The 25,229-nt window shown below is 42.5% G+C and overlaps 1 protein-coding gene across 2 annotated transcripts in view; it reads right to left on the bottom strand.

Annotated features, from left to right (window-relative positions):
- The window catches only part of SNX13 (sorting nexin 13), a 153,023-nt gene that overhangs the window by 88,099 nt on the left and 39,695 nt on the right, over window positions 1-25,229 (bottom strand). For both annotated transcript variants that reach the window (XM_065398804.1, XM_065398803.1), the window contains 3 exons: window positions 21,531-21,643; window positions 10,243-10,345; window positions 5,389-5,478 (listed from right to left, as the gene is read on the bottom strand). In XM_065398804.1, coding sequence (XP_065254876.1) covers window positions 5,389-5,478; window positions 10,243-10,345; window positions 21,531-21,643 — 306 coding nt within the window. Of the gene's footprint in view, window positions 1-5,388; window positions 5,479-10,242; window positions 10,346-21,530; window positions 21,644-25,229 lie in introns of those variants that run through there.

Genomic DNA, 25,229 nt, shown 5'->3' with positions numbered 1-25,229 from the left:
CTGCATAAGGAGTTGCTTGTGAGAGGGGTCCCTGAAAAGGGACGGGGAAGGTGGGTGGGAGGGAGAGGAGGAGGAGGAGGAGGAGAACTGGAGAGAGTATCACACCTGTACTGTGCGTAGGACCCAGAGGTCCGATGTTATATGGTAGAAGTGGGATAGCAGGTTTAAAAACCATGGGAATGGATCCAGGAACTGGGTTGGTACACTGTCCTTGGGCACGCCTTCAAAACCCTTGCTTGTTTCCGGGCTGGGGTTTATTCTGGCCTTGGGTATGTGCGTTGTTCTGTCTACACCTGTTATTTCTGCCCCACTTGCGATATGGCTCCTGCCTGTGTTTGGGTTGATACTGCCTCTGCTGTGGAGGCTGAGGCCTAAAGGGCTTTCTCTGGGTTGCTGGCATATGCATCCCTAGCAACTTCAGGGTGGCCCTAGAATCCTTAAGGCCATGCAGCCTGGAATCTGTTTGCTCTGAGAAAAGGCCCGAGCCCTCGAAGGGAAGGTCTTGGAGGGTATTCTGGACCTCTGGAGGGAGGCCCGATGCCTGGAGCCACACAGAGCGTTGCATGACTACCCCCGAGGCAATGATTCTGGTCGCAGAGTCAGCTGAATCGAGGGAGGCTTGTAGCGAAGTCTTAGCCACCACCTTCCCTTCCTCGATTAAAGCCGCAAACTCAGAGTGTGAGTCCTGGGGAAGGCCATCCTTAAACTTGGATACAGCCGTCCAAGAGTTGAAGTTATGTCTATTAAGGATCGCCTGCTGGTTGGCTACGCGTAGCTGGAGGCCTCCAGAGGAATAGGCCTTTCTACCGAAGAGATCCAAACGCTTGGCCTCCTTGGCCTTTGGGGCCGAGGCTCGTTGGCCCTGTCGTTCCTTTTCGTTGACTGCTGAAACGACTAGAGAACAGGGAGTCGCATGGCAGAACAGAAACTCGTAGCCCTTGGAAGGAGCAAAGTATTTCTGTTCTACCTCCTGGCCGTCGGCATGATGGAGACCGGAGTCTGCCATATAGTTTTGTAATTCATTTGTATGGTCTTTATGAGAGGGAGCGCGACTCTGGAGGGACCCTCGGGCGTCAGGATATCCACCATCAGATCTTCCTGCTCAACCGTTTCTTCCGCCTGGAGGCCCATATTGAGGGACACCCTGCGGAGTAGCTCCTGGTGAGCCCAGTGGTCGATCGGTGGCGGTCCTAGACTGATGTGCCTGCCACTGCCTCGTCTGGGGAAGAGAAGGAAGTGAGGTGTTGCATGTTGCCCTCATCTAGACCCTCCTGTGTGTCCCCATATGCCTGGGTCACTTCAGGGCCATGCAGGACTGACACCTCTTTAGGTGTCGCAGAGCTTGGCACTGCCTCGGGCATTAGGCCTGGAAGCGCCGGTTGCTCTTGTGGGTCCGGGGACAGCCTAGAGACAGTGGCCTCCCTTGTCCTTGATGCGCGCCTGGGTGGCGACCTGGAATGGAGTCGCATAGATTGCCCAGACCTAGAGGCTCTGGAGGAGATGTCCTGTTGCTGGTGGTAGGCCCATGGGGTCCAGAAGGGCCACTGACCCGAGGAGGCCATTGTGGTTTGCCATGCTGGCTGGGAATTCTCTGTTGGCTACTGTTCGATGTCTGCTGTAGCTAGAGCGACCGGAGTCAGCCTCGGAGTTGGAGGATGCCGACAAAGAGGACCAGCGAGTGCCGGGGAGCGATGCCTGGCTGACCGGGACGGTACCAGGAGTCTTGAGACCAGGACCAGTGTCTCACACTCGGTGCCGGTGAGGTTGTCGGTGCCATACTCCGGTGCCGGGCGACCGATGGCATCATGGACCAGTGTGCAGTCGACGGGGATGCCGCTGGCTGGTTCGCGTCCAGTGCCGTAACCTCATGCTGGGTCGTGGTTGCCGGAGAATAGCAGGACGTTGGGCACCACTCCCTTTTGAGCTATGAGTGGTGCCAAGACGGTGACCTTGAGCGGCGCACCATTGCTGGCTTCCCTCTAGACGGCACCTTTTTCGATGGTGCCGGAGGCTTCTCCCTGCATGGGAGGGGGTTTGGCGCTGACAACTCAATAAGATCTTTCACTGCCAGTGTCGGGTGTGGAGGGGTGTTCGAGGACCTCCTCCAGACATTCGTCGGCACTGAATCCGCTGGGTACCGGACTCAACGGGGCCTGTAGCACCGGAGTGGACAGTGCCAGTTCTTGGCTCAGGCCCGCAAAGTGTCTTTGCGTGCCGGGAGCTTCTTTGAGCGGCTTAGTAGCTCTTTGGGGAGAGCGCCCTCTTTCCCCTTTCTTGTGACACTTAGTTGGTGCCAGAGAGGTCGACCGGCGCCGAGATTGGTTGGCCCGTCTCGGTGCTGGCAATTTGCAGTGCCTGGGCGGTGCCGGGTCGCGCATGGATGCCGGGGCACTTCGCTCCGAGGAAGCCAGGGCCGGTGGTTGTAACGCGGCCTCCATGAGCAACTGCTTAAGGCAAAAGTCTCTTTCTTTCTTGGTGCGCGGCTCGAAGGCCTTGCAGATTTTGCAGCGCTCTGCCTGATGAGACTCTCCCAGACACCGGAGACAGGAGTCATGGGGGTCGCTGTTAGGCATAGACTTGCGGCACATGGCGCAAGCTTTGCAACCCTGGGCTTGCGGCATGCCCCACAGCCCAAGGCTGGTGCTGGAACTAGCTTCCAGACACCTGAAAACAACAGTATTTAACTAACTGATAACTATCTAAGAACAACTCTAACTAGAAGACTGGAAGGCTAAGGGGTCACTCTCAAGCGAGAGAAAGAGAGAACGTTCCAACGCCACCACGGACAGTAAGAAGGAACTGAAGGGGGGTCAGGCCAGCACGGTATTATATACACCACCATAAGGGCGCCACTCTAGGGGGCTCCCCTGCCATCCTGACGGGAGCTGCTAAGGGAAAAAGTTTCCAACGTCCGTGCACATGGCGCGCGCACACCTAATTGGAATGGACGTGAACAATCACTTGAAGAAGAACTGTTAGGTATATGTGAGGGTGGTAATAGCTCTCCCTTACTTTTTCCCTTCTAAGCAGCTTTCTGAATTACTGAAGAGTGCTTCAACTGCAATTTGGTTAGTTTGAATTTTGCAAGGAGATCAGAGCGAGGAGGCAGAAGGATATACAATTTATCTGTTGCACACAATCCTTGTTGTCTATGGAAAGCTAAGCATTGGGAATAGAATTCTGAGAGTACTTAGTGATTTGGCATACAAAGAATCCAAGCTGTGAATTTTTCCTGACTGTGCTTTGTTGCAAGTGAACTTCTCCATGGTCAGTCAACAGCTGAGGAAGATAGGGATTAAGTTTCATTTATCAGCTCCTATAAAGGATATAGGGGAATGAAGGTGAACTAAGTAAATTTACACAGAATTTAAGCTTTTTTTTTTTTTTTTTTAAATGAAAAGATTCTTAAGCCTACATAGTTGCAAAGATAATGTCCAAATCCGAACAGCGTGTAAACAGATAAAGTGTTGCCTTCCTGAATCTTAAGGCAAACAATTCTAGTGCCTGTTCTGCAGTTCAGAAGACTTCCCAAGCAATAAAAAAATGAAGATTCTGAGCAGCAATGAAAACACACAACAGTATCAAATTCACTCTTTCGGTTTGAGATGACTATGAGCAGTAGAGGTAAGCCCTGGAGATATTCACAGATAAGGAACATTAAAAAAAAAAAAAAAAAGATGATGATGATTGGGAAGGAGTAGAGCACCATCGGTCATCCCTCCAGAATCAAAAGTATTCTGGAGGCAGGGATTGATGGGGGAAAAAAGGAGTTAGAGAAAATGCTCCACACCCTGGCTGAAAGCCAGATCGAAAGAAATCATGGAATTTGAGGACTCCAAATGATTCCAAAGTTGCCTCTCACACTTTCTCAACCTGCTGCAAAAAAGGCAAAATTTAGAGACATGCTCATAATTGGTATAGTTGATATGATAGCGATCAGGATGACAATTTTAACTGTGTCTTGTAACATACTAGTTTGGTACTATACATAATACTAATTTGTACTAATTTAGACAGAGAATGGTGAGTTGTACAGTACCATTAAAAGATGAGTTATAGGGAGGAATGGATATAGATAATGTAAGTACTCTCTGAGAATTATTTGCTGTACAGAGCTTGAGAGCTAGTACTGGGGTTTGAAAACCACTTTTATCTTTTTTTTAAGAGTAAAAACTAAACTTTTAATCAGTCACCCTTTTTTCCTCTGTTGCTACTACTCAATATTAAGCACAGGATCCAAAACTTTTGAAGAGCTGTATGTTATACCCAGGCTATGTCAGCTATCATTACATTTACTTAGGGAGAACAAACATTTTTAAAATAAGTCACCTTAAAAAAAATAAAGTAAAAAAAACACCTCCTGAAAATGAGATTCTTAATTATGTAGGTAGCACCAAAGCTATGCTAGAGTCTTAACCTTATTCTGAGTATTTAACATATTGTTAGAACAACTATTTCACTTGAGTGTCTGGGTTTGTAGCAGAGAGTTTGTATTCAGAATTCAAGATATTTGTAATCTGATGCCTGAAGGATAGCCTGTGTGTCTCAGGTTTATTATAGCAAGTATATTTTCTAAATATATTCAGCATTCTTTGGGGCAGAAAACATTGCTTTAGCTAAGCTCTAAAAGTGAAATGTACATAATTCTGTAACATTTTATAATAAAATCACTTTAAATGCAGCTTATGACAGTTATAAATTTATAATTTACTCTTTGCTTTCTTCACTGAAGAAACCAAGATTAGATCACTTATGGGGATTAAATGAATTCTTTTAAACATTTAGTCTTTCCTCTTACAGCAGAGGCATATAGGCAAGGCAATGTAGGGAAACTTAAAATGCCACTGCCCGTGTCATATTTGTTCAGTAAGTAAACAAAAATGTCAAAGGAGGCTCAATTGAACACCTCTTAGACTTGTTTCCTGTTAAATATTGTGAATAATGTTCAATCTGCACATCATTACTGTGTTGACTTTAACCACTACTCAAAAGACTTAAACAACTGAAAATGCTGCATTTGTCCACATTCATCATTTTGAATAAAATCTGCCAAATAAGTAACACAGTCCAAGTAAAAATTAAGGATTTAACAACACATTCTGCAACCATGTAAGTATAAAATTAAATTCAGTCTTCCACACAGAAAATGTTTGATATTTTAAAAGTGAGCTTTCCAACCTGTAAATGAGGCAGGAATTGTTAGAGTTATTTAGAATAGTCTTCAAGTGGGTTTAACACTGTGCAATTTATATTAAAGCAGTATTCAATTATTGCAATTACTGCAGTTACCAGTTTTGTGGATTATGTAAATATTTTAGTTATGAAGGCCACAAAAATACCACACCCAATACATGAAAAAAAATTCAAATATTTTATATTAAAACTCACTTGTTGCAAAGGTTCATCAATTATATTGGCACCTGTCAATCTTCTGTCAATCTTAATAGGCCTGGCTTCACATTTCATTTCTTCTGTACACTTAAAAATAGATTAGACAATTTTACTAAACAGATCTTCATTATGAATAAAAATAGCCGCACCTACTGTTCATGGTATATGAATATTTCTTAATGAGGAAGTCTACACTACAGTATTTCCCTTATAATCATTAGTTATATAGTACATAAAATCATTTGAAAATATTTACACACACACACACACACACACACACACCCTCCCACCCCTTGTACTATGTACTGAATCGAGCTGAGGGACTGATATTAGAAAAACTCTGCCCATATGATGAAAAAATTGGTTCCTTTGAAATGTCATAATAGTCAAAGGAGACAGGATAGTCTGTGGGTAAGACAGGACTGACAGTAAAGACCTGGGACTTGTACCTGACCATTAGAAACTGCAACCTTGTGCAAATCACTTCACCCTCTGTGGTGTGTTGAGCACACAAAACTAAACGTATTTGGAAAAGGACTTAAAAGAATGTTGAACTATTATATAACAAACCCCGGAAAGCCTGTAAGTCAAAAATAAAGATGTCTTTGTTAAACAGAGTACTATAAAATGCATATAAACTTTGCACAACAAAATTTCAGTACACAGATCAACTAACAGATTATAGGAGGACATATATGCACAACCAACCAATATACAAACCAGTAGTAAAAGCATCAGGAAAGGTTGTGAGGACTGACCAGACTTCAGTCATAGAAATGTCATTTATAAGGGGGAAAAGGTGCTCTACAAGTCAGGTACACATACAATGTCTACACATACAATGATCAAAGTAGCAATTTAAACAAAAAACGGAGGGTGAGATCAGAGAAGGCAGAATTTCTCAAAAATCTGCTCACAGAGGCAGATTGAGAGAAGCAGAGGTATTGCTTACGCAATACCATACAGTATATGCACTGAAGATTAGACAGCAACTCTGCACCCTCAAACATTAGAACTTCCCTTTTTTTCAGCCTACGGTAATATAAACATAAAACTTCTATTGACTGTTTGCCGTGCTTTTGTATTGGTCCAATAAAAGATTTTACCTCACCCACCTTGTCTCTCTAAACTTCTATTGAGACAGAACTTCATAGTCTGACATCTAAACATCTCTGCATCATTGGAGCAGCAGACTCAAAATCTCTTGGTTCAGATAAAATATATTTAGAAACAAACAAGGGAACTAGGCAGAAACCAATTTATCTTAGTGAAACACCTTGTTGGGAGGCTGAGTGGACTGCGTCACTAATTTGCTGATTTGTCCTTCAGCAACAGCAGCAACTAAAAATAAAATCTTATGGTTTAACATTCTCATGGAAACTAAACAGAGGCTAAAAAAAGGAGACACACACAGAGTTCTGAGCACTAGGCTCGTACTTCAGGCTAAGATGATATCTCCATAGGTTTAAATAACTTTGCCACAAGAGGATAAGCAATCAACTGGCCAACGACTCAGCTTCTGAAGATGCTAACAGAAGTTTATACCCTTAAAACACAGACCTGCTAAAACCCCACAACTAGTTTTTTATTTTTAAAATGTGCAATCTTGATAGCCATGGAATAAGCTTGTGTCTCCACTGAAGCATTGGGAATGAGGAAGGACAAGTCAAAAGAGGAACAAGGAGAAAGCAGCCGTCTCAGATTTCTTCTTAGTGTGTGCGCAACATGCCTCAGGCACATAACCAGGATTCATCACCGAATTTGGTCCACTGTTTGGATCATTAGCTCCCTAGCCCAGGCACTGATAGGGAGTGTGATGTGAATGCTGATCCATGTCCCTGTCTCAAACTGAGGAGTTAGAACTAAACACAGGTTGTTTAAATTTGGCTGGAGGCCTTTGGGCCACCAAGGATCTTCTCTGTCTTGAAGTGCACACAATCAATAGGCTGAGATTTGTTTAGGCATCTGAACCAATGAGACCAATGGCTTTAAGCATTATGAGGCAAGGAATACTTAATATTTGCACTATATGAGGGCCATTTACAATATTTTCTGTTTTGCTTCTCATTATTTGCATTACAGTGGCATGCAGAGGCCGCATTCAGACTGAGGTCCCATTGTGCTGGATACCATACAAACACCTGCTAAGAGAGAGCTCCTGCCCCACAAAGTTTGGTTTAGAGACAAAACAGAACAAGTGCATGCACCAGAAAGAAAAAAAGAATAGGAAAAGGGAGAATGAGGGTAACAGTGATGGGAACACCTGGTATCACAATCCACTCATGTGCACAGTTTTCTGGTTTCTTTATTTTTAGAGATATAAACAAACAGTAATCCCTGCTGGCCATCTGCCTAAACATTTCTGAAAGGAAAGAAGAAGAAAAGCAACTCCTGCTGTAAACCCTATGCAATGCATGGAAAACATTTTTTTGGGTGGAAAGAAGATGGCTAGGGTTGTATAGATTGGAACTATAAAATTCTGCAATTTCATAAACACTCCCCTTTCTTTGTTGTGCGGGCTGATCTATTTTAAAACTAAAACATGCCTCAACACACAGACACACAAGAGCCTAGAGTTTTGACTAACCTGTATGTAATGAATAGACAAAATTAACCTGAATGTGCAATGTGTGTTTACAGCATTAAAAGTCAGTAATCACCTCCAAAGAAAGAAAATTTGGCATAACTAAGTATTAGAGCAGTAGAAGGACTTTTGAAAGTATATTAGTGACATAGCAATACTTACTTAAGGCACATTTTTAGTAGCTAATTGTTTTCTATCTCTCAATCAAGACAGCAAAGACTCTGGGGTTCCTCCTCCTCATTCCTTCTGATAAACAGAATGACAACCAACCACTACCCAGGATTCTCCCACTCTCTTAGGCTCACTCATCACTCTCTCTAGTTTGATTCCTTCTGACCCAAAGGGAATCTGTCTGCTCTACCTCCTTAACAAAGGAGAATCTATTGCTGAAGCCTGGCCTTGGAAGGCCTGGTATGGTGGAAGCCTTCACTCTCTTGCCAGAGCCACAAAAAGCAAGTTGGCTGATAAGTTAGTATATAATGCTTTCTGTGGCTCAATTTGCAATAGAAAACCATGAGCCTGAGAGCTGAATTAGACAAGAGCCTGAGGCAAAGGAAATGGCAACCTCTAGTCCCATATCCCACTCCCTTCAAAGGAATGATAAACCGATGCCCTGCTCTAAGCACTCATCCGTTGTAGAATAGCATGTGTAGGTGCCTGCACATTAAAATAGTGACTAGTAAAAGCATGGAATAACAGGTATCAGTTTTGCAAGGCTTCCCCACTGATACTTATCCCTCTTCAGCCCAGAAAGTGGCTCTGACTCTAATGGAATGGACTCTCTAAACCTCATGAGACAATGAACTTCCTTCTGTGGCCTTACAAGCCTTCATCTGGCCATGATGTATACAGAAGCCTAGATGCCTCTCCTTGAAACCTGGAAGAGGATCCAGTCCCCTGAAGGCTGCAGATACATTTAAACACATTTTTGAGGCCCAGGCTTCAACATTCCTCACTTAAGGAACAAACTCTGAAGGGAGGTATCTTTGTTAGGTGGACAGGATCTTAGTTTTTAACAAAGACAAGTGTAAAGGAACACTTATCACTATGGAAGATCAAATATGGAGAACTACTTGAGAGCATGAAATACCTCTTCCATTGTTCTGACTGAGGTATTTGTTACATTACCTTCAAGGTAAGGAAATGCAAAAATCTACCCAGTGAAGAGTCTTCAAAGGAGGCTCATACAACCAGAAGACCAGGTTGTTAAACAGAGCAAAGAAAGGTCACTAGCTTCAGGAAACATGACAGCTGAGGAGATGGTTTAACTATTTCCCTAATTGTAACCCATTTACCAGTTTGCTTTCTATGACTTGGCCAACACAGACTCCCATTCTATCAAGCTTTCCATACTCAATCTTCGACAAGAGTATCAACTTAGTTAGGCAAGAAAAGTAGACTAACAGATGCCCTTCTGATCAGAGGGAATCAAACTGAAGAGGCAGAGAGGAAGATCCAAGGAATGGAAAAATTCCAAACATCAATGGTCATTTTGTTGGGGTGAGTGAGTGAGTAGCCTCAGTCTCTGCACTTTTGCAGACTAAGACACAAACATTTATTAAATGAATACATAGGAAACTATAAATGTTAATCAGAGAAAAACTATACAGATTGCACATAGGAAGAAACTACTTAGGGCAGGTCCACACTGGGGCGGGGGATCGATCTAGGAAACGCAACTTCAGCTACGAGAATAGCGTAGCTGAAGTCGACGTTTCCTAGATCGAACTAAATTTACTTACTTCGGGTCCACGCGGCGCAGGCAGGCTCCCCCGTCGACAGCACTTCCTCCTCTCGGCGAGCAGGAGTTCCGCAGTCGACGGGGGAGCGCTTCTGGGATCGATCTATCGCGTCCAGATGAGACGCGATAAATCGATCCCAGAAGATCGATCTCTACCCGCCGAATCAGGCGGGTAGTGTGGACCAGCCCTTAGTATATATGTTATTCTGCTTCTCACACTATAGCCAGAAAAATATAATCAAAATAAGCTATTTCTTTAAAGTAGCACACACTTCGTAAAAATGTTTTTTTGAGAAGCCAGTGCAGTTTGCCCATTTAGTACATTTCTTTGTAGCAAAAGAAAACCTGGCTAGAACTCTGAGAATAGAATTGTTTATCTTGGGAAATATGCACTTAAACTGATACATTTCAATTTTTTTTTTTTTTATAGTACAGCATATTGAAAGACTCACATGGGAAAGTCTGAAGTTTATGGATTCTGATCTTGACGTTATAATGCTTCGTAAATTTTCCTTATGCTGCTTACCTTAAAAATCCCAACAGACGTAGGAGGAAGAAATGAGTGTTCACACTGTTCAAGGTACTTTTCTGAATTTGTTTTTCCAAATAAGAGAGTAACCACAAAACCCCTAAAAAAGATAAAAAATAAAATAATCAGCTTCCATGTTCTAAATGTTTAACGACAATCTAAAACTTAAAAATTCAAAGGCATCTGGTAAGCAATATTTTCTAGCAAAAGTTTACACACATTGTGTAATGCTTGCCAAAGGTGACTGTTCACCACATACAATGCTGGATCTCTATATTTTTCAAGAGAAATTTAAAAAAAAAGAACCATGAAAACTCTACTTCTGTGTAACATCCTGTTTAATGTCACCAATATACTTTGTATTGGTAAAATCTTTAGCCCCTATCCCGCACTGGGATCTGTATTGATCCCTTCCACATGGGGATTCTGCACAGGGCAGATGTTTATACTAGTGGATCCTGATGCAGGACCAGAACTAAAGATGGTAAATTTACACATACTATTTATGTTCACAGAGATGTTAGCAAAATGAAGTAGGTTTAGAGGCAGTCAGGCCATTATAAATAAATACATATATTATGTATATATTTTCTTTAAATGATACAAAGCACTATACTCTTTAGAAATGCACTCAAACCGCAACATGAAAGCATAAGACATGGACACACAAACATTTAATGTATGAAAAGAACTCTTTGTAGAATAACTTTTACCAGGAAGAAACTATATTATGCTATAGTAACACTGAACTGATTACTTAAATTAGCATAATGACAGCTGAAAAAGAAAGGAGCAGTAAGATAAGATGTAAGGTCAAACAAGTAGACTTATCAGGTAGCTTGGGTAAGAACAGAAAGCTAAGTTAAAAGCCTGAGGTGATATTGAAAGAATTTAGTAAGCAAGTGGTTTTATTACTATTCTTTTTATTTAAATATACAATTTAATCAATGAAAGGAACACTGTAGAGCTTTTTTGAGGGGTTGGCAGAAAAGGGGATTTTATCAGAAATTAACTTTTGGCTCTTCTTGAGCTTCTACAATAAGATGAATAGGAGTGCAACTAATTTTATTACTGCACATTTTCATCCTGGTAAAAATGAAGACCGCAGGGAAAAAAATAATGGTTTCAGTTGTGATTATGACAAATTCAATTGCTTTTTATGACGAATCAACTATTTAACCCTGGTGGATGATAGCAGAAAGACAAACACTGCTGCTTTTGATAGGAAGTGGATGAAACCCAAAAAGCTGTATTGTATGTTCTCTTTCCACTTCGGAATGGGTGAAATAATAAAAAGCAGCCTTTGAAAAATAATTATGCTGGAGGAGAATGAGAAGGTGAAAGTTCTTATTGCTCATGTTAGTCATACACACAGAGGTTTAATGGCAAATTGAAAATTTCAGGTAAACTAGTTGGAGGCTTTTAATGGCCATATGGACAACCTGAACTGCTGCTCTACACTGAAATGTAACTATAAAAAATAGTATACTATTATTGAACAGATCTGCTCGGTCATATATGGTATGCTTACTTTTATGAATAAAATAGGGGCTGATTAGTACAAATGGATCTGTCTGAACACATGAGTACACTGAAACAGATCTATTTGCAGGTTCTAATCCCAAAACTGTAAGGCTTTTTCCTCCTGCAAGCACTCCAGAAACAATACAACTAAGAAGCAGGGAGACTGATTCTATCCCTTTTTGCAGATCATCAATATGATGATTTACTAAGTTCCAATCAGTTACACTTGTGAAAAGTCATGGAGGACAACACAGTTGCACAGCATAACTATGGATATTTGGCAATGCAGAACCTTTATTATTGTAGATGATACAAGGGGTGGGGGGCAGTACATAGCTTGATTTATAGATCCCAGGTGGAGTTAGCAGCACTGGCAGTTAGAACATATCTTTTTACTCCCAAAGAAAGCATATTTGATATGGAAGTCATTGAGGGCCAATAAAAAAAAAAACCTGAGCTCTACAGTGCCTTGCTTTCTTCATGCAGAGATAGTTTCAGAGAACTGTACTTTACAGCCACTGTCAATGACAATTAGCATAATTAACAGTTGAAATATCTTTCTTAGCACCTTCCCAAATTTGTTAGACTATCTTAAAACAATTTCCCAAAAATAAATTTCACAGCATAACTGAAATGGTAACTATATAAACAGACAACTTTTGCTAATCATGATTAATCAGTTATCCATCATCAATCCTCTCTCCAAAAAGCATATTTGCAGATATTAATTTTAAAGCAACATTTTATAAAGGAAGGGAACCAACTAGTTTTTTTAAAGATGATGCATATAAGGTTTTATGCATGATAAACTAGTTTTAACATCAAAAATAACCAATTTCTCTGTTATACTGTATGAAAAGAGAATCAAAATTAACAGTTTTCCATGCATGGAAGTAACCGACAAAATACATATATTATAGCTCTGTTTCAAATCTGTTAGAAAATCCAAGATGACACATTAAAGTAAGCTACTAAGATCATATGACTATCATGATATTTTCAAACTGAAAAAAGCGTTAATACCATTTTATAATTAAAAATATCCTCTGAGCAACTTTGTTACCATAAATAATAATTTTTAAACCCAGAAATACTACATGTTTTAAGCAGGGTAGATTAATTTAAATCAAAGTGATTTTAATCATGATTTAAATCAGCAAGTAGAAAACCTTGATTTAATAACTGATTTTAATCTTGTTTTTCATTGTACTTTTTAATTATTTTCCTAAAGAAAGATTGGCTTCTCACTGGCTAGTATAAATTGGTATTACTTTTTGTTAACCAAGATGATCCACTATATATTAACCCATTTATTTAAGCAATTATATAGCTTGATTTACACTTATTCAAATCCTTAATTTTTACTTTTTTTATTACGATAGAAATGGTGAATGATGCATTTATCAATCTTTTATTTGTAATTGTATCAAGCTGCATTTGGATGGAAATTGGAATTCAATTAAAATGTAAAAAATACAGCATTTTAACGTAAGTTTTATCTATTAAAACTACCATAAATGTACTGGGATACATAAGGGAGAAAGAAGTTAAATGCAAAGCATTTTTTGTATTTGAAACTAACCGATTTATTAAAACAAGGGAAGTATTTAGTAAATTGAACAGACTGTTTCTGGTCACCATGTCCTTCAAGATATTAAAACTAGTAGATATCATCTCTCACAAAGTTTTTATTCATACATTAGAAGAGGAAAACAAGCTTTTCTATTTTTTCTATTCCAAACAGTTACTCAACTTTGAATGAACTTGTCACTGAACTAGGTGAATAAACTGAAATGAAGACCATGTGTTCTCTATGCACCCGCAGAAGAGGAAACTGTTGTCAAAAACTGGGTTAGCACTTAAAGAAACTCTGGTTCCATGTGCTTGGCCACTGAATTCTACTAGTTCAGTGGCCTGCCTTTCTTTAAAAACTTTAGCAGCAAATATAGATTGCTTGAATATTTCTGAATTTACAGGCACCTAAGGATAATTATAAACTTTTGTAATGGAATTTTGAGATCCTCACAGATGAAAGCTGCTATATACACAGAGAGTAATAACCACCCCTCGTTTATTTTTTTATACTGATCTTCAGGTAAATTTGTAGTTTCTTTTTCTCAGAAGTTAAGGCACTGCTTTAGAGAATTTGGCCCTACGTACTGTACCAGAAGGAGGATGCAGTAGACTGTAGTTACTCATCCAAACATACTCTTATCACTCATTTCTAGAAGTTAAGATCATATATATAGCTAAAATCTCAAACTTCAGGAAAATGAGATAAAGAATTGGAAAGAAATCATGTCTATTCACACCTACATGAAGTGTTGAATAAACCTATTAGGTGCACACCGATGTGCATTCTTATCTTTTTCTGATGCATCAAGTATTGGCAACTGCCTGTGGCAGTCAAAATGTCAGACTACGAAGACCACTGGCCTGATCCAATAAGACAACTCCTATGTGACTAAGTTGAATGCACTTCCCAGTTAAAAACTTCAAGCATGAGAGAGGCATGTGGGCAATAGACTGGAAAATAAGGATTATGAAAGAGCATTTGTACCACAAACTATTGGTAACTGCGGTTTTTGTCTTTTCTTTTCAACATCAATATGCCATAAACAGAGAAGGGAACTCATCCATTCCACAGCAGTTTGAAGCTTAACAGCAAAGGTAGAGGTTCACATGCCCACCTAGCTGGGGACAGCAAATGGTGTCCAAAAGTGCCCACATTGTGTTACTAAAGATGCAGACTGATAATTTCAACCTTTTATCAATATGAAGCAGCCATCTTTTTACATAAAAGTTAAAAAGGACACTAACTGATGCACTGTAAAAATAGGGTTACCGTATTTCCACAAGCAAAAAAGAGGACACTGGGGGGGGGAGGAGCCCCGCTCTAGCCCCGCCCCTGCCCTCATCCACTCCCTCCCACTTCCCACCGCCTGATTGCCCCCCTCAGAACCCCCAACCCCGCCCTGCTTCTTGTCCCCTGACTGCCCCCTCCTGAAAACCCCCTACGACCCTACCTGTCCCCTGACTGCCCCGACCCTTATCCACACCCCCACCCCATATTCACACCCCCGCCCCCAGACAGACCCCCAGGGACTCCCATGCCCTATCCAACTACGCCACACCCCCTGACAGGACCCCCAGAACTCCTGACCCATCCAAACCCCTCTGCTACCTGCCTGCTTCGACCCCGGGGTTGTGGGGCTTGGGGCCGGGCCGGAGATGCTCGGCCAGCGCGCTCGGCTGGAACCCGGGCCGGCGCTGCTGGGGCCCGAGCCGGGCCGGGGGCCGGGCCGGCGCTGCTGGGGCCCGAGCCGGGCCGGCGCTGCTGGGGCCCGAGCCGGGCCGGCGCTGCTGGGGCCCGAGCCGGGCCGGCGCTGCTGGGGCCCGAGCCGGGCCGGCGCTGCTGGGGCCCGAGCCGGGCCGGCGCTGCTGGGGCCCGAGCCGGGCCGGCGCTGCTGGGGCCCGAGCCGGGCCGGAACCCGGGCCGGCGCTGCTGGGGCCCGAGCCGGGCCGGTGCTGCTGGGGCCCGAGCCGGGCCGGAACCCGGGCCGGCGCTGCTGGGGCCCGAGCCGGGCCGGGCCCCGGGCCGGCGCTGCTGGGGCCCGAGCCGGGCCGGGCCCCGGGCCGGCGCTGCTGGGGCCCGAGCCGGGCCGGGCCCCGGGCCGGCGCTGCTGGGGCCCGAGCCGGGCCGGGCCCGGGGTGCTCGGCCGGCGCCGGGCTGGCACGCTTGGCCGGAACCGGGGTCGCCGCCCTGGGGCCGGAACCGGGGCCAGAGCCGCTGGGGCCCGAGCTGGGCCGGAGCCGCTGGGGCCGCCGGGCGCTGCTCGGCTCAGGCCATGCCTCCCCAGAGCTCTCCTCCTCGCGCCCCCCCGCCCCAGCTTACCTGCTGCTGCCTCCCACTTGCCCCTGCTTCTTTTCAGACTTCCCGCGAAGATCTGATTCGCGGGAAGCAGGGGAGGGGGAGGAGCAGGTGGGCGGAGCATTCAGGGGAGTGGAGGAGGGGGAAGACAGCTGCAGTCCGGACAGCATGGTAAGGCTGCAGGGGATGGGGGGAGCCGGGAAGGGGCTTTGGGTGCCCAGCGGCGCTTGGCCGCCGGTTTTCTGTCTATAAATAGCCGACCGGGGGGAAATCCCGGACATTTTTAGATTTTTAAAAATCCCCCCCGGACGGCTATTTATAGACCGAAAAGCTGGACATGTCCGGGGAAATCCGGACATATGGTAGCCCTAGTAAAAAGTAATGTTTGCCTCAATTCCTTAACAGGCACCGTAGAAGACACACTGATGAATACAAAGGGGGAGACCAAAAGTATTAGAGAGTTGTAACACTGTCAAAAAGGCAACTGTTTAAAACAGAATAGTGATGGGAGCTGAAGTTCTCATCCATCTAGCTCCAGATTTATCTGGACTATTCTCTCTCAAGGAATTATAGCCCTAAAGGTGATAGCAACAAATTAAGACTATTTAAGGATCAAAAGCACCTTCAGCATCATTCCCAATTTGGGCTGCATCTAAAAACGTAGGCAAACAGTTGTAATTTAAGATCCCAGCAACAAAAAGGGACACATTGATAAGATATTGATAGGTAGGCATAACAGGCCAGAAGACATTTCCTGCAGCCACAAAATAAGAGTCAGATGGTCTAAGCACGTGAGCAAAAGAAATCTAAGATGTTACCTTCAAAGCCTATTCTCTATGGCTACACAATTAAAATTCAATTCCAGCAAATAACTGCCATTTTGCCTAGCACCACTTAGGATCCAAAGGAAAAAAAAAAATGATGAAAGATGTTACTCCTGGGGAAATTCTGCACCAAAAAATTAAAATTTGTGTGCACAATATTTTAAAACTCTGCAAAATTCTGCATATTTTTTCAAAACAACAACATAATCACACCAATTTCAATTATTTTGGTAATTTATTTCAACGTACCTGTCAGCAAGCACGTCTGTAACAACACAGACAACAAAAAAGATTCAGAAAATGTTTTTTGACAAATAGATTCCTTACTAGGCATACTAATATAGAACTCTGAGTATTAATTTATATAAACTAAAATACAGAAATGTATTTCCTGCACCCCTCAGAAGCAGTCCAAAGGCTTAAGGGAGTCAGGGGTAATGGAGGAACTGTATGAGAGGGAAGTAAATTGCTGGGAAGGAGCCTGGGCGTGAACTAGGAGGGCTGTTGGGTGTGGGTGGCAGAAGTATGGGACAGGTTTTATTTGGGGGGTGAGGAGGCATTGTTAGGGAGCTGGGGAGCCTCCTGCATGCAGATCCTGGCTGACCTCTGCCTTTCCCATTCAGGCACATCTGCACATATCCCCATATCGCCCTGCACTCCCATTCTCTTATCCCCATGTGGCCCTGCACCCCCAAATCCCATTCAGCCGCTGGCTCAATATTGTCACTAGCTCATATGCCCCCTCCCCAGTCTGTCATTCCTTCACTAGCCCTTCTGAAGCCCCGTCTGTGACTTCCCAGCAACCCCGTGTGCCCCGCTCTGTTCATCCCCCCCATATCCTATGCCTCCTCACCTAAATCTGAGAAAGGTAGCCTCTGCAACCCCGTGTGCCCCGCTCTGTTCATCCCCCCCATATCCTATGCCTCCTCACCTAAATCTGAGAAAGGTAGCCTCTGCCCCCTCCCTCGCCGCAGCTGGATGCTCCAGCCCCTGAGCCAGCTGCTCTCTCTTCTGGCACCACACCAGCCCCTGGTGGGCAAAAGGTTTAATTACAGCATGACCCCTCTCACGGCTTCCCTTTACCTGCCTGTCAGAATCAATTATTCTGCCGGGGAGGGGCGGGGGGGAGAGAATATGCAGGGACATTAATTCTGTGTTTGTGCAGTGACACAATTCCCCCAGGAGTAAAGATGTTCACATGTTGTTCAAAGAAAGGGGAGGTGGTAGAATTAGGGTCCAGCACACAGGTCAAAGGAGTTATCAATACTTGAAGTAGAGGCAAAAAATATTTCATGGAAACTGAGATGTTCTATGGTTTTATGTTATATAACTTGCATAAATGATACCAATATTTTGCCTCTTGCTTCTGGAAATGCCAAATTCCCTAATGTGATAGCTTACCTGATCCTGAATTGATGAAGAGATGTACTACAAAAAAAAAGCTAAATGTTTGTAAATCAGTCTCCAAATAAAAAAATAAATATCAAGCAGAAAAGGATTTTAGACTTCAGACTTATAGCTATGCAATATCATTCCACACATGTGCTGAAGAACAACGGTTGTAAGCTTACTTCAGCATACTAAAATAAAATAAAATGTGCAGTTAGCTAGAGTATATCTATCACATTTAAAAGGAAACTATTTCCATATGATTTAACAAAGCATTTTTGTTTAACTAGCATATACAATGAAGAAATAGACAAAGATTGATACTGTTCTGGTATCAACATTAATGGGACATGAATACATAAAATAAATAATAGTACTGCTTAAATATATAGGCTTTGAAATACTGGTGAGGAAAAAACGATACAAACTGGTAAGACTGTGCATGCCAAATAGGAAAACACACAGATATAAATATACAGGTATCAAGCAACGATCCATACCCAAAACTGTTGAGTGCTATGTGTTTTGTTCAGGATGATAAAGATGAATTGGGTGTAGGGAGTCCTCCCAAAGTATTAAGGTTTGTTTCTTTCTGGTATGAAGGTAGATATGCTACACAGCATATTATTTAATTGCTAAGTATAGACAAGTAATTTACCTTAAACATCAGCTTAAAACTTTGTTTGCTTTAATGAATCATGACAAGTACTTACATACCTTTGTATCAGAGGAAGAGTATTTGGAATCTTACATAATTTGTATCAGATTAACGTGACAGATCAATTAGTGAAGAAAATGCAGACAGGAACAATTCAGATACAACCTAGCTTCACCTGTTCCGTATACATAGCTCTGTTCCTCACACATTGATACAGTTTAGATTAAGCAAGTATCATGCTCCTGAAAAGATTAACAGCACTAAGTAGTGATAGGGAGGAAGGAAGGCAGGAAACCTCATGCACATTAAATTCAAAGTAATAACATTCCACTTGAGATTTAACATCTACCAACATCAATAAATAAGTAACAGGAGGATGGCTTGAAAATCTGCTACAACGGTATAGAGTATATTACCATAAAATTAAATTAGCTTAAGGTGGATATTGATGAGGCTTGGTGAAATGGACAAGATGTAGCAGCCAAGCTACCTATAATAATGAGTAATCAAAGATGGTAAATTGACTACATGAGGAGCTGTCTTTGGTTCCTCAGTCTGATAGGTTTGACAAGCCAAGCAATTCAGCCTGGGAGCAGAAATTGAACACAAACTAGAGATTAGTGCAGTTTCCAATAGAATTTATGGGAATTTCTTAGACTACATTGTAATAAGGAAGTGGTAATGAATGAAAGAACTCTTAACGTGCTGCAAGTAGATTTTTTAAATGAACTAGTTTACACATTTTGTGCTCACCTTATCAGTGGTAAGGGGAAAGCTGGCACATACATGATTTCAAACATTCAAAGACAAAGTTGTCAAAAGCAAAGACATGCTACCTCAAAATATTGATAAATTACTCAAGTGAAGGAGCCATACAGCACTTTAAGAAGTACTGGCCCACAGGAAAACACATACTCATTGGATCAACATCCTTAATATTGATAAGACAATAGATTTAAGATATTGACCGCACCGTACCTTTAAGGGGGAGGATGTTTTCAAGCTGACCAAAGGAAAGGGAACAGTGCTCTACAGGGGGCATTACTCTAGCCACCCCTTTTTAAGGGGGCTGGAAGGAATTTTTCTCTCACCACCAGATTGGCCTTGAGGGGGGGTGGGGAGTGGTTCACCTGCCCAACAGCAGGTTCAGGGAGGGCTTTGCTGATGTGAGGCATGAAGGGAGTTAGGCTATATGTCACAACTTATTATATAAGCATGGAGTGAATATTCAGTGCAGGTACTCCATAGGAAAGGTATACAATGAGTGGATAAATGCCTTGGTAAAAGACTTAAAAAGGAGGCGTTGGATAAAGGAACGGAATGGGGGGAGATTTGGGGCTCCTATGAATGGTTTGGCAGGGAGCCAACCCTCCTTCCTTATAGCCTACCTTAACTTTTGTATGGGGGAGGGGGATGGTAAGGTCCCAGCAATGGGTTGGCTGGGGGACCTGGATGGAAAAGAGGGGCGGCTGGCAGAAGCCCCTCAGGTACACTTTTATCTGCCAGTTTGTCCCAGATATCTAATAGTAGAGTTGAGGCCTCATTAAAACCATATCAAGTGTCTCCTGTCCTCCTTTCGGTATAGCTGGACAAAGAACTTTTCAGATCATCTGACGCATTGAGCAGTGAACCCATAACAAAACTTAAAAGTATTAGCTTCTTTACATCAGCGCTCAACTGGAAGTACCAATAAAAAATACCCTAGCCATACATGTCTAAAATCCCACTCCTTCTAGGGATGTGTTTGCTGTGAATAATTCAGTTTTAACCAGGTTGTACAACTCCATAAAACTGACCCTTATGGGCTCTCAGAGAGTCTAGACTCCAAAATGGTTATGAGAAATACTGTGCCCTACTTTTAACTACTCTAGCCACGAAGCACCCTCTTGGAAGCTACTACACCTGTCAATATAACCTACTAGCATAGCATCCTGCAGAGAGATTACTAGAGTTGATAATATGCTAAGCAGACTAAAACTCAATACATACTGAAGCCCAAAAAATATATAGCACTAATGCAACATCTTAAATTGAAAAAGGAAGGGGGAATTGCCTGGCTGTTTACAACAGATAAGGTTACTCCCACAACACGTATTATGTAAAGATATACATTAACAACAAATAATATAATTTTGGTTTACATACAAGGATAGAAATAAAAACAAACTGCAACCTTAATTATATCACACGCTGTAGTGCTGCTATAATACTGGAGCTAAACACAACTAAAATATCACCTGCTCTTTCCTCAGACAAAATTACACCCTCATGCCATCTCTTTGGATATGCAGCTGAAAGTGTGGTTGCCAAGGAAGACTGACATTCAAACAGTTAACTAGCATATACATAAGAAAACAGGGAAATGGGATTTTGATAAGGAAAATGGACAAAGTACAGTTATCTCCTGGTTCTTGGCCAAGTAATCAGTACAGTAATTGAAGGTAATGATCAACTGAAGATAGTAAAGTCAGTCATTGCATGCCTATTTATTTTCAGTTTATTGCTAAAATGTAAGAAATCAATATGACAAGTCATGAGTCAGGAAAAAAATGGTTACTGCTCAAACTTGGGTGGAGATATTGAAATAAGCACCATTCAGTGGATAATAAAGTTCTGTTTGTTTTATTTCCAACTTCCCTTTTTCATAGTAGTTTGTACAGAAATTTTCAAGAAGGGAAATAAATATTACCTTGTCTGATTAATTGTTACTTAACATGTAAAATACTGTAATAAAGTAAATAAGAAAGCAGCAAGCTGAGGATAATTTTATTTTCTTCACTTATTTAATAAGAGAAGTAGGATACTTTTTGCATTAGCCAAAGAAAAAATGCTAGATCAAAGAAATGTACTCTGCTGTGAACACATGAAGCATCTGAGAAAATGTAGGATATGCTTCATGTCTTGATAGCTTCCTATTGGTGTACTTCTACCCTTTTTCTCAGTTTTAGTTCTCGTGTTCTTTTTTAATGGTAAATTAAACTTACAAAATACACTATAATCCACAGTAGAGTATACTTACCCACCCACAAAGCAGAGGATATAAAACGCAAAGTAAAATATAGCAAAGGGTCCAAAAGTTACTAGAAAGAGCACAACACCAAGGCTTCCCCATCCCCATATGGAAAGACTGGTCTGAAATAAAAAACAGAACAGGAATAATTAATGTAATATTTGTACATTTTGGAGAATTTTTAGTAAATTAAATTTAACATATTTGTAATGTCTTAAAAGATATCATAATGATTGCCCATTTTGATTTAGTTTTCAGAGTTTTAGTTTTATTTTACATAAAGAGAAGAGGTTCCAAAGTATCAGAAAGGATGTTTTTATCATTGAATATATTTGGGCTAACAATCCCATTTAAGCAACAATCAGATTGCACAATTCTTTCAGCTACTAATTCTCCCTTTCATGCAAAAATTAAATATTACACATCCTACCCTCCTTTACACACTGTCACCCCTACTCTAATTATGCATTTGTGCACTTCTCTTCCTTGGGTCCTCTTATTTTCATGTAACTTTCTACTTCCTCCTCTGTTACAGTCTTTACACCTCTTTTGATGCATCTCAGACTTTCTGGAGAAGGGAAGCGTGATGGTTCTCTGGTAACCCAGGACTGTGAGTCACCCCCTTCCTCCAGCAATAGGAAGCCTTGGCCATGGTGGCTGGATATTAGCCACTCATGCTCTCTCCTCCAGGCTATGCCAGCTCTGTCTTCGTCTTGCAGATTAAAAATAGGTGCACTCCAGTCCCTGAGTCTCTTTGAAGTGTTCTTCTGTGATCTCCAGCCAAACACTGGCTACTCAGAAATCCCAGATCCTCCTACCCCAAAAGGAGCAGTGTACACCAGAGTTTTCCTTAAATCACTGCTTCTGTAAAATCACACAGCACTTGTGAGCACTTATAATAAAACAAGAGTGGGTTTATTTAAGAAAGAATGGCGAGTTAATTGGAAACAAGAGAGTGCAGTGGAAACAAATGGTCATAATACAAAACCAAATAATAAAATGCAAACCTGGATCTACATTTATTAATAGTTAATTTCCCCATCTAATAAAGTGAGCCTCTCCCCCCCCGAGACACGCATAAAGTTCAATCTGTTGCAGAGCTGGCTGGCTTCACAGGAACCAGGATCCAAACTCATGAGAAAAAAACCCTTGTGACACCCTGGCACCCCAATAATCACCACTGTCATGTAATTAGGATATGTTTTGTACGAAGTATGCCTTGTGAAGTATCATTCTAAAAGTCTTGATCTGCTAGACAATAATATCTCACTGGATTGTATGTGCTATCATTGTATGTGAAGTTATGAAGTTTGGCTGTGTATGTGTTACTAAAACATGTTGTGAGGTTGAAAAACACCCACAAGGAGACTTTCAGGTACAACAGTAAAAAGGCCAAACAATGTTAACAGCTCATTGAGAAAATATACACAAGCACAAGGATTACCCCAGGAACTTTGTACAATAGAAACCTCTCAGAGATAGCACTACACAATGGGAACTGTTTGACCCAGGTCACAGCAAAAGAGCTTTCCAGCAACTGGGAAGAAGATATAAAAGAGGGACAATCACATCATGATGGCACCTCACTTTCCCTACAACACACCTGGAAACACCTGAGGGACAAAGACTGAACTGTGGGAAGTGATGGTCCCAAGCTAAAGGGATTTTTAGCTAGTGTATGAAAACCTGGGAAAGCCAAGGCAACTTGTGCCTAAAGAATCTGCCAGCCTGTTTACCACTCAAGGTGAGAATTTGCTAATTCAGATCCTACCCATTTAGTGTGTTAAGATGAGTTTACGGTTTTATTTACTAACGTCATCTGCTTTGATCTGTTTGCTATCTGTTATAATAAGGCTGCGAGTTTGTCATGGAGGTCACGGAGTCTGTGACTTCCCGTGACCTCCGTGACTTCTGCAGCGGCCAGTGTGACTGGCTCAGGGGCAGCTCCAGCAACCCCTGCGCCAGGCGCACCAGCTGCTGCTGGGGCAGTCTCGGCCCAGCGTGCCCCTGCACTCCCTGCAGCAGAGTTTGGGTGTGGGAGGGGGTTGGGGCACGGCAGAGTGGCGCTTACCTGGTGGCTCCCCAGAAGCGGCAACATCCTCCTTGCTCAGCTGCTAGGCAGACGCATGGCCAGGCAGCTCTACATGCTGCCTCTACCCAGAGCGCTGGCTTTGAAGCTCCCATTGGCCGATGGAGCTCCCACTGCCAATGGGAGCTGCAGGGGCGGTGCCTGAAGGCGGAGGCAGCATGCAGAGCTGCCTGGCCATGCCTCCGCCTATCAGCTAAGCGAGGGGAATGTCACCGCTTCCGGGAAGCCCCCCAGGTAAGTGCCACCCAGAGCCCACCTCACCCCATCCCTGAACCCCCTGCCCCCTCCCACACCATAACAATCATAACAATGATAGTTATGAATCATTACAAGTTACGAGCTTTCTGTAGATACCTTATGGATACATATTTCGCAAAATATGTTTAGCTCAGTAAGTTTGTCAGGTCTGAGGTGCGAGTCTTTTGCCAAGAAGTCTGTGTCACAGTAAGTATATGCTCAGGTCACACAATAACCATCTTTCCACTTGTGCACTACCTTCCATAGCCAATAAGTGCTGCTCCTTCATTTAGACAGAAGGAATTATACTAAACTAGAGACCAATACAAAATGGCCCAGGATGAAGCCTCCCTGCCCGGAACAGGGAAGGAGGTACAGCGGGAGGTCTCTGTGGAGAAATGGGGGCGGGGGGAAGGAGAGACAGTTGGGGGTTTGCCACAACTCTGCATCACTGTTGCATGGTGACATGTGGAACTCTTATGTAGAGCCCTGCAAATCTGCTGATATCTGCAGCTAATTTAAGTGGATCGGATGTGGATACAAATTTTTGTATCCGCACAAGACTCTACAAACTGTACTACACGAGTCATGACTTTTGCAATGCTGCAACATGGCCTATGAACACAGTTAAAGCATAGTTCAGTCCAGTCTACAGCGGAATATGGAAAGAATGCTTTAACCTGATCCCAAGCATGAAATAAATTAATACAGGCAAGAATTTAGAGGCCTTCCAAGAGTTCTGCAATACTGAGGGGTTCTCAAATTTTTTTCTTGGTGTGGACTACAACTCAGAGTGTGTGTAATTTACCACCTCTCCTACTAGTTATTAAATAACATCCCTGTGGGAATTCCAGCAATTGCTTACGTGGAAGAATAATATTAAGTATTTAATGTACTTGTCTTCTAATGTGGTTTGACAGTTGTAAAACAAAAGGAGATCCAGCACTATGTTGTCAGCCAGCTCTCCTCGGAAAGTGATGAAAAGTCTACCTTTAATTCTTATTCTCTGAAAGGAGTGATTAGAATATTCAGAGCTTACACACTTTGGCTTCGACTTTATGCATGTAAGTCAGAAAGCTCACTTTCTAGAAAAGGTATTTAGACCCTTAGGATAGGCAAAAGCCATATGACCCAAGGGAACAGATACAATAAAGTGGCCTCTGTGCCTTTCTGGGGGGGAAAATAAAACATTTTCACCTCTCAGATTGAGACACACCTACTCACCCAGAAATATATCCTATCATAAGATATGAAGAATTATATGTGATTCTAAATCCTATTGGAATGTTAAGAGTGAAGTCCTGCTTTCCTATTGATTAAAATTACTTGTTTCTTCCCAAGAGAGAGGCTAGTCCCCTAAATAAGTGCCCCAATATCCATAG

The sequence above is a fragment of the Emys orbicularis genome, chromosome 2 (genome assembly GCF_028017835.1).
Source record: "Emys orbicularis isolate rEmyOrb1 chromosome 2, rEmyOrb1.hap1, whole genome shotgun sequence".
Lineage (NCBI taxonomy): Eukaryota > Metazoa > Chordata > Testudines > Emydidae > Emys > Emys orbicularis.
The sequence above is the reverse complement of the archived record's forward strand: the minus strand, read 5'-3'. Positions and strand labels throughout refer to the sequence as shown.